We start from the raw sequence: 10,534 nt of genomic DNA on the forward strand, positions 1-10,534 counted from the left end.
ATCAGACCTTGGCAGTGAAGGAGAAAATTTGGAGATGGCTACTGGAGAAAGATGACCAATAATTTTTGGTTTCGGTGCTAGTGGTGGCTTTGTGATTTCTGGAGAAAAGAGAGAAAAATCGTATTAGTCATCTTGGTTTCTTATTAAAGCCACCAGAGCATATTCTACAGTAGACTTTTATCTTATACCAGTTACTTCTAAAGTGCAACAAGTCCAGCCAATAAAAGACGTGTCTCTGAAAAGAGAACTCTGCAGCAGAGCATATGTACTGTGCTTCCATCTGACACTGTAGCTATTCCAGGGAACATGGTTTAAGGTCATAACTGAAATGAAACAAAAGCATAGCTGCAAAGCAATAGGTGTAGAGCTGCAGAGCCAAAGAGATATCACTTAAGATGGGTAGCATGAACACTTTCCTGTGCAACCTGCTCTAGAAAACCTGTTTTAGCAGAGGAGTTGGACTAGAAGATCTCTAGAGGTCCACTCCAACCCCTATGATTTTGTGATTCTGTGAAGACTGATTATAAGCTAGCTTTCCCTCACTGTTTTTGAAGACAACTTAAAAGTCATATATGAACACTGTACTCAAAGTACACTTTATATACTACAGGTATTTCTAGCCGCCTTGGTCCTGAAATTAATTCTTTACATAATTAAATGAAATGCTGAAAGGTGCATAAATAGGCAACAATAAGAATTCTCAATTATGAGATTTTAGATGAGATAAAACATGCAGTGTGAAGAAGCCAAAATACCAAATGATTCCAAATGCTGATAAAGAGAAGGGTTCTATTCTTACTAATGTTTTCTAGCCATCAGTAGATAATTACATGAATAATCAATCAAAAATCTCTGGTTTTTTTTTAATTTTTCAAATTTAAATTAACACTCAGTGGTGGAGCAAGGGAAGATCTCCATTGTAAGGAAAAACACATGACAGAACATGAGAGAGACAGGAACAATTCTTTGTGCAAAGTCATCATGTCCTATACACAGGGAATGAGGGGGCAGGATCTCAACTCAAGAGATGCCAGTTGGGATATGGCCCGTGTGGATGTTTGATTAGATCTTGGGAGATATAAGAGACTTTTTTTTTTTTTGCCTTGATCTTTCTAAACCTGCTGGAATTTTTTCCAACAATGCTCACAGTTTGGCATTCTGGTTTACTCTGAAAACAGTCCTTCTAGAATTGTGAGACACAAAAGAGGCTTCACTTATGTTAAAACTGATCAGCCCAGAAGAAACGAGAAGTCTGCTCTCATGAGGCACCTTTAACATAAACTGTTAGAATTATTCTGCATAGGGGGATGTACCTGGCCTGGGTTCATCTGTGCTATAAACAAACGCAGAACTAATAGTATCACTACTACTCAACATACAACCATACAAATTATGAAGCTGGCTAACTAATGCTATCTAGAAGATTACATACATAAAATAATACAATTTGTCATTTATTTTGACTAGTAGCATGTTTCATGAGCATGCCAGTCTTGTATGCAAACATTTACTTACTAGATAAAGCACAACATGTTGTCATTTTTAAGTATGCTGTTTTTTACTACAGGGCAAATAAAACTAGTGTTGGTGGTTGAACTGCAGCCAGTTTCATCAGGTATCTCTTCATGTTTGCTCTCAGCTGGGAACTCTCCCACTGAGGGGAAAGATCTCCAGGAATGAAGTAAGAGAAGGGTGGAGAACATCAGTGTATGGCTGGAGGAAGGACATTCAGCACCCTGTAATGTATTTAACAGGAGTGAGTTTAAAAGATATTGGCTAGTTAAACTGCACTGAAAGTACAGGTATTGAATGCTAAACAACTGAGAAATTTGATTTTATTATGAACTTGTGGAGAATACAAAAAAAAGCAATTTTTTCATAGCATAAGAGCAAATGATTTTACAGCATACTGTGCACTCATTAAATATACCTTGGTTTTGGAGGTGTTACAAAGGAGTTACAGAAGTTAGAAAGTTTTTGAAGACTGCTAAGGTGTCTCATATGTAGGAATTAGATAAAATGGCAGTGCAAGATGTCTTTGCTGAAATTTACTGAAGCATTTGTATTTTCCAATGTCCAGAATATGCTAAGAACCTTTGGCACAGAACAAGCAACATGCAGGTTGTGCTGAGCACAAAAGGAGGTGTGCTTTGACAGATTTGCTTTTAGTATTTGTACCTTCACGTTCAGCTTGTCGTGAACATCTACGACCTATGTGCTGATCAATCAGTTTAGACTCTAGAAACAGATGTCATCACAGTTTTAAACTGGAAAGGAATAATTTCACACTATCAATTAACTTCTGGGAATAGCCAAGCCAATTTTTCTAGTTCCAGGTAGTGATTACACCAGTAGCTTTGTACAGACTTTTAGAAATCATCCTCTTTAGCACAAGATCCCTTCAGGAATGCAGGCACCCTAAAAAGCCCTTGTGTTCTGCAGACCCTCGACAAGCAGAGGATGGCCTGCTGTTCCTCCTTTGATTCTCTAACGGCAGCCAACCTGCAGACTATGACATAGGATTAAAAATTAAAAACAAACAAACAAAAAAAAAGGTGAACAGATTCACAAATGAGACTTCTTGCATTTCTGCTGCTCAAAGCTGTGAATCCTGGAAACATCAGTATGTGAGCTGCCCTGCAGAGATAGGAGGTATGCAGCCTCATTGGCTTTGAATAACATGGTTCACGCACAGAAGAGGAAATAGGAGATTTAAAGCAACCTGTGGGAAAGGGAGGAGAAAGAACTGCATATTCACCAGTCTGCAGTACAGTAGCATGTCCTCTTGTTTCACGGTATCCACTGCTGCTTTGAGCTGCAGGGCATCTGTCTTACTGAAATTACAGAATGAGTAGCTAATCATTCTCTCCAGATCACTTCAGAAATGTGATGCGCCAAGCACTTAACTGTTACTGAAGTACCACTGCTGTTGTTGCACCATAATTAAATTTGCAGTAGTTCAAATCTGCAGAGTAATGAAAGCTGTTACCAGTTACAAGCAGGAAGTGAATAGGGTGACTTGAGTATCTTGTAAGCCTGTCTCCCCAGCCAAGTCTGCACATGGCCTTTTTAAGTCAGTTGCTGCGGTGACTGAACATCCTAAACTAATTTTCTGGTAGTAAACAGATGGTAGCATGAGACTTTACCAGCTATAGCAGAGTCTTCACAAGAAATCAGCGCTAGAACCTTTAACACCCTAATGAGGTATTTCTTAGGACTTCTCCAAAGAAGAAACATGGCTTTGAAGGTATTATAACATTTTCTTCAGTGTCTGGCTTTTCCCAGGAACGTCTATCTAAAAGTAGGACACAAATATACCTACTTTGTTCCTGGGATGTGACAAGGCTGGAGCAGTCTGCTCATTCTCATCTTCGTTATTATTAGTGCCTGTACTGAAAGACTGTGCACTGAGAAAAAGACTGGCTTGTGGAGAATGTCTGGATATTTCAAACTTTGGTTCATAAACCAACTTGACATAAAATAATGCAATGAACTCATTTTCTCTATGCAAAATAACCACGAGCACATACTCTTTATATATCTATATATATACAGCTTGAATTCAGTTACCCAACTTCCCTCCAGTGGTAAATTTTTGGCAGAATCAAGTAATCTTGAATTTTTCCACATGCTACCTTCAGTAACACTGCAAAGGGAATAGAAATTATGGTAATGGACCCCATTCAAGGTGTAGCAGTGGGCATTGTGGTGTCCTACTCTTTTCCTCTGTGCCAACAATTGGCCCCTTTGGATTTCTTTGACACTTTTTCCTAGCTGCTCATTGTGTTGACCTTGCCTTTCATGGAGGCTTCTTAAACAATTTTGCGCTTATGGGTGTGTGTGTGTGTGTGTGGGTGTGTGTGTGTGCGTGTGTGTACAAGTGTTTATTTAAAACACTTGAATAACAATTACTGAAAAGAAAGCAGATCTGTTAAGCACAATGGATCTCTGTGCGCTTTTTATCACAATGATTCGCTCTGATTCAATTTCTGCTTCCTCTGGTGTCTGAAGCACTTAAGAGGACCTGTCTGTAACTTCTAAATGGGCAAAAAACAACACTGCACCATAAGAAATGTGTATGTTAACAAATAATCGTGCATGTTTATTTTAGGATGCATTTTATATTGGAGGGAGACACACCTACTTTGTGCTTACAAGGAAACTCTTGGGGAATAGGAATTTCTTTAGCCTGCTCCTCCCCTTATTGTTCAGTGCTTCCTTGTACTGACAAGGATGGCTTCCTCTCCTTCAGGCAAACTTGCATTCCAGCTTGGTTTTGTTCCTGACATGGCCCAAATAAATCTACTCCACTCTCCACTCCTGTCCCTCTTCACATTTGAGTTTCTAAGCAGTGAACTTAGCAGTTCTCCTGGAATAACAACCAACCCACGCAGCCTCCACTGTTCAAATAAGTATTTGAAACAACAGACATTCTGAGGTGGAGTACTGCCTAAAAAACTACAACCACCCACTTTCAGATGCAAGCTAGATATAGGAATTAGCCTAGAATTTAATTTAGGCATATAAGGGACTATATATACCTACACCCCTACCCCATTAAGCAGCTGGTTTGAGGTGAAAACTTAAAACACTAAGATTTCACAGTTGCAAGAACTTCTGCAGATTTGTCCCAGGCCTGTGGTCTTGGGACAGTGGCCCAAGAAACGGGCTCCATAATTTAGATATACCAGTTCAAGCTTTGAATGGCATCACAGTTGAGTTCAGGCATCTCTTATGCTGCCAAAAGTAGCTTTTTTCAACAAACTTGTGTAGACCTATGCTTTCTTCACTCCATCATTCATTCAGTTCAGATTTATGTCATAATTGGAGAGATGTTGAGAAAAGAGAGCAGTAATGTGTTTAGATGAAAATGACCATGTAGATGGACCACGCTGCAACAGTGGCATGAGACAGCACCAAAACTAGAATTCCAATGGAAGCCAGTGCACATGAGTCCTGACTCTCATTGCTCCTGCCACGAAGAGCTTCAAATCTATAAATGGAAAGTGCCTGAGAAACAGGAGGTAGACGAAGAATATCCAGACAATTCAATCGGGAAGTCTAATTCGGCTCTATAATTACATTCAGTTATATCAGAATAAAGGTTAAAATTGCCTTCCAAAAAGCTTTAGTCTTAAGAGAGTTAGAAATTGAATATTACATATCTTCCTATCCTCCTTATCTTATTCCCATAATGAATAGGAGATTTTTAAAATAAAGCCCTTATTTCCCCATTAGTGCTTTCTGGCTCCTATCTCCAGCTTCTATCTCCAGCATTTATTGTTGTTTCCTCCACTGAGTTTAAAGATTCTTTTATTATTCAGTATTTCTCTAGGGAAAATATATAGTTCCCTACAGCCATGCATCTGAACAATTTTCTTTCTGGTAAACTGAATAGATGAACTCATTAAATCTTCACAATTAGACAATTTCTCTTTTCATTAAGTCTTTTGTTTTTTTTCTGAACATTTTCCAATATTCCATTGGCCCCAATAAAATATACAGTGCAGACCTGTGGAAAGAATTCCAGAGTGGCTACAGATGATGCTGCCTACACATTTCAGTGCTTCCTTAGACTCAGTTCTCACTGTTCTCTGTTAGCTTATTAATGTATCAGGTTGACTTGCTTGTCCATTATGACTTCTCAATTGCTCCCAAGGCTATTGTTTTCCCTGTTCGTTGTCACTAAACTGATAGCTTTATAATATACATTAAGTGTAATTTGTTTGAATGGATCCAAGTTAATGATCTTCATCTGTTTATACAACCGCTCTGCCTACATTGTTAATTCCCCTTTACCAACCTTTGCATCATAAACTTCGTCATCTGATACTCTTCTATTTCCTTTCCTACCATGAAAATATTGAACTGTACCAGCCCATCACCGCCCCCTGCATTCTACATGCCACCATTTGATAATGATACAGAGATAAGTACTGCAGAGTTAGCCTTCAGACAAAACAACCCAGACTGTATTCTTGTTACAGAAATGCTTCTCCCTAAAATCTGAGCGTGCTACTAAAAATACTATGCAGGCATCAATGTTTGTCTCTGCATCAATTCAGTTACCTTTGTCAAGTCTGTAACTTCTTCCAAAGATGAGGATCAAATTCCTCACTAGAAGTCCTGCTATTGAGGAAATGAGAATATGCAAACCTAAGAGTAGCAGTAAATACAGGAATTCATTTACATCTTACTTGCTGAAGCAGTGTTACAGACATAAAAAATAGCTCAGATCAGAAAAGATACAAGTTCTTTCATGGCAACACTCCTACTTTGTGCACCAGGCACATGTATGAAACAACAAAGAAAGAACTTAGCCTATATCAGCTGCCATCATATGAGTGAATCTCTCACATCAGAGAATGGCATTAATAAGAGCTCATACTGTGTACAAAAGCCACATGCACCGAGCACTACACAAATCCAGGAGATAAAGGAAACAAACCAGCTGCTCTGTGCTGCCATAGACAGAAGTTTCCATGTATCAGCCACCAAAACAACACCATGTTCTTGCAAAGCAAGACAGAGAAGAAATTATTTACCTGTGACTATTTCAGTTTGACTAATGCATGGTTTTATATATTCACCATGGTCCCTACTCCTTAGAGAAGGAATTGTTCTGAGAATTAATCAAAATAACATATGAAGTTTCACTGTAAGTGAAACTGACAGCTTTTCTTTGCAGATGAAGAGCTGGTTGTGGACCTGGGCAGAACATGGGCACAAACCACCACAGTAACTCTGCCAGAACTGCAAATCAAGCCAAGCATAGTGTCTCTTTCATTTCCATATAGAAAGCTGTATGTTCCAACCTGTAATTACAGTTCTGCCAGCTGTTTGAATCAGACAGTGAGGATGTGTTTAAACTGCTGATGTTGATAAGCCATTTTATGACATTCTGAATTGAGTAAAGTACCCAGTATAAGCTGTGTAATCTGCCTCAGTATCTTGGAGATGAAATAGATGAGATAGCATGATTTAAAAGGAAAGTATAATCCCTTTGAGGGATCCAAATCATAAAACACCAGTGTTGTCACTGGTAGAACCGCAGGATGTACTGTAAATAACTGAGATTTCACAGCAAAAATATTTCTCTTTGTTTTATAGTGTGTGAACCCATCATTTATTTCACACAGTCAGAAGAAAATAAAAGGTTTAAAATGATAGCAGTTACATAAGAAATGAAAACAGTGGCAAAGGAGTCACTTGAAATGGAAAACATATTTAGACTTGGATTTTCTAACACGGGAGGAGTGCGAGTCTCCCCTTCAAATAGGACCTAGGTCTATATTTAGGCTTCAGCTCTCGCTTTGACTTGAGCTAAACAGTTCAGTTTTTTGAGCATTGGAACTTAAGGAACTTCAGGTCTTACATCATGTTCAAAGCCAGCAGGTCAAGGGTTCCTAAATGCCTCAGTCATTTATGAAATTGGGATTTCAGCTTCTTCATAGTTCTGGTACTTTTGCAAAACATCTGTGTTTTATCAGTGTACATCCTTCAAATTTGTGATCAAAAGCCCTTTGAATACATCAGGGTTTCACTAGCATGGAGTCAGACTCATAGTCAGTAACAACCATCCCATGGGAATTTTGTCCCCTTACAAATCCTAACAACTGGCTTGTCAGAACGCATTCCTCCCAGCAGAAATAAAGTGCCGTACTATACAGTTACTGGAATCCATCCACTATGATTAGATCAATACATTAAGGCTGAGCTGTCAGGTCAATAGTTTACAATTTTTTTCTGACTATATAGCTTTATTACAGTCATCTGTAGATATAATACAGTACCGTAACATCACACAGAGAAACTATTGGGGAAAAGGAAAAAGATAAAGACAATATAATCAGAAAAGGATGAGTTTCAGCATCAAATATCTCAATCCTGCAAATTCACAAATTCTCCACCATTTTTACTGGCTCTAAGTAGACTGTACGCACAAGTCTTAGTTAGGACATGAGTGCTGTCTGTGAAAAACGCCACGTGTATGACAATTACATTATTTTGATTCTAAGATATGAGCATATTTTTTTTTAGTGTAACTGTAAACATTCATGATGTTTCCAGTTGGTTGTGATTTCACAATATGAAGCTCATACTACAGCAGACAGCTCATAATCACTTGTTTTATATATTGCTTCCTGAGAACAGAAGTCAATATTTTTTTCTACAGGTACATATAGCAGCTTTTCCTATATCAATTTCAGTAACAGCTGAAAGAATATCTAGCCAGCTTATGGCTCTGAACAGTTTGAAGTCAAACATCTGAACCTTCTTCCTTTGGGCAGCATCTATTCAGCATCCAAGAAAAATTGATACTGAGAGCCTGGAAGTTCTGTGTGCGAGGCTCTGAGACAGGGGTCTGTCTCTTGTCTCTTACCACAGATTTCCTGCAACCTTGTTGGACTGCTTCATCTTTCTTTTCATATCAGTTTTGCATCTCTGAGGATAATCCGTGCTTCCCTTCCTGTTTTCTGTTTGCCTTTATTTCAACTTCTGTGAGATCAAAGCTGCCTTATATGCCTTCACATATGACTCTGCTTACTGGTGCTCTGTGTTACTATAATACAGAGCTCACCAGCACTGGTCCCTGAGTTCTGCCAGTTAATAAACACTTCAGATTCAGTAGGAAGTTCTGCTTTGCACTGATGGGAGAGACATTCCTTGCATTGTGTGAATGTACAAAACAAAGGCTGAGAAGGGATATGAGCACTCTCTATAAATACAACCTGGAGGTAAACACCAGAGGAGGAAAAGAACTATTTTAAGGAAAGGGACAATGTAATCCCAAGAATAAATGGCTGTGAATCTGGTTAGGAAACTAGAAGGACTGGGCAGGGTAAGAGATTCTCAGCTTCCTGGAGAAATAGCAGGAAAGCTACCTAAAATGATTTAATTTGATGCAATGATAAAAGGAGTAATGTGGCCTTGTGATCTGTAACAATGGATATTGCTTTTAGTAATGAAGGTAATAACATTCAGCCCTATACTCCGAAGAAAGAAAACTGCTAATAAAATTTCAGTTTACAACTGAACAACGTGATATTCCTTGCACTGCTCACCCACTGTGATCAGACAAGATGAGAGCTGCTTTTTTTAATATAACAGAGAGATGGAGAAAGAGTGGTTGGAGCATCATGGCTAAGATGATTTTGGCTGGCTTGCTTAACACTCAAATAAGTTCATCTTCTTGGGATGGACTGAGTTCAGTCCAGACAGGATCAGGAAATAGAACAGAAATGTCACCATCTTTCAGATAGGAGAGTGTCCCACTCCCAACTCAAAGGGGAACAAGAGTCTTTCTATATAAACTCAGAGCAGCAGTATGACATGCTGATACAACTGCAGAGGACTGAGTTTGAGCCTAAACAGTCCTCTCTAGTACTGTATTCCTGTGCTGTGGCAAACAGTGATTCACAGTTTCCCAACATATGACAGTGGTATCGCTGGACCTCAGGTTACATCTGTGCAAGTGAAGTACCCAGCAATAGTCCCTCCCAGGAACAAGGAAACATCATGAAACAATTTAGGGCTAAAACAAAAAGCAATTATTTCCCTTCATCTCTACCTCTTCACAATGTTAGATTTTTCTAACAAGTTCTAGAATTAGCAGTAATGGTTTCCCAGATTGTTAGATTTTTTACACGCATGCCTCATCCCTGAAAACCAGAAAGTTAGAGGAGAATGTAAAGCTTGCCCCAGCTTCCTTTTAATGGTTATCTGTTGATAGTCTTGCTTTAGCAGTTGTTCCCTTCTGATCGTGTCTCTCACCTTCCCAGTTTCTATCAGGGAAACGATCTCAGAAATTAAGAGAAAGGAGGAAAGGACGGGGCTTGCCTTAGAGAGAAAATTGTACAGAAATAAATCCAGCAAAACAGGCAAACAAACGAAAAAAAAAACCATCCAAAAAAACAACCAATATCTCCCCAAAATCCAATTTCCAAAGGAAAGCCGCAGAAAATTTCCTAGAGGCATTGTGATCTCCTCGGACTGAGCGTGTCCGAGGAGAACGGGCGCAGCGCCACTTCCCTCGGCAAGCACAGCCCCCCCGAGCCCCCCACCCCTCCACGGCTCGTGGCCACCCCGGCGGAGCCGGTAAGGGGCACCAACATTCCGGGGCGCGCCGTGTCTCGCGGGGAGCCGGAGGAGCACCCACCGAAGCGCAGGGAAGCGGAGGGCCGGCCCTGGATGCAGGAAGCCTGCCCGGGGGATGCCATCCCAGAGGCAGAGCCCCAGAGGAATGCCGTCCAGCCGGCGCCCGAGGGAAGTAGGGTCCCGGTACCATAGGAAGGATGCCCGGCCCCAGGGAAAAGATGCCCGGACGCGAAGAGCCGTGCCTAAGGAGCTGCTCACTTACCGGTGTTGTTCATCTTCCACCCCAACTTCCCTCGCTGGCTGCCCCGGGCGCTCAGAGCATGATCCCGGGGCCGTCACCGCCCTCGCTCCTCACGAACGCGCCCGGCGCTGGAGCCCTCTGGGGGCATGGGAGCGCAGGCGGGGCAGCTGGACCCGGCGCGGCGGGCTGTGCAGG

At 40.6% G+C, this 10,534-nt stretch overlaps 1 protein-coding gene across 1 annotated transcript in view; it reads right to left on the minus strand.

Annotated features, from left to right (window-relative positions):
* The window catches only part of FGD5 (FYVE, RhoGEF and PH domain containing 5), a 103,010-nt gene that overhangs the window by 84,361 nt on the left and 8,115 nt on the right, over positions 1 to 10,534 (minus strand). The window contains 1 exon segment of the mRNA XM_031555518.1: positions 1 to 98. Within this exon segment, the coding sequence (XP_031411378.1) occupies positions 1 to 98 (98 nt within the window).

This window comes from Meleagris gallopavo, chromosome 14, assembly GCF_000146605.3.
Source record: "Meleagris gallopavo isolate NT-WF06-2002-E0010 breed Aviagen turkey brand Nicholas breeding stock chromosome 14, Turkey_5.1, whole genome shotgun sequence".
Lineage (NCBI taxonomy): Eukaryota > Metazoa > Chordata > Aves > Galliformes > Phasianidae > Meleagris > Meleagris gallopavo.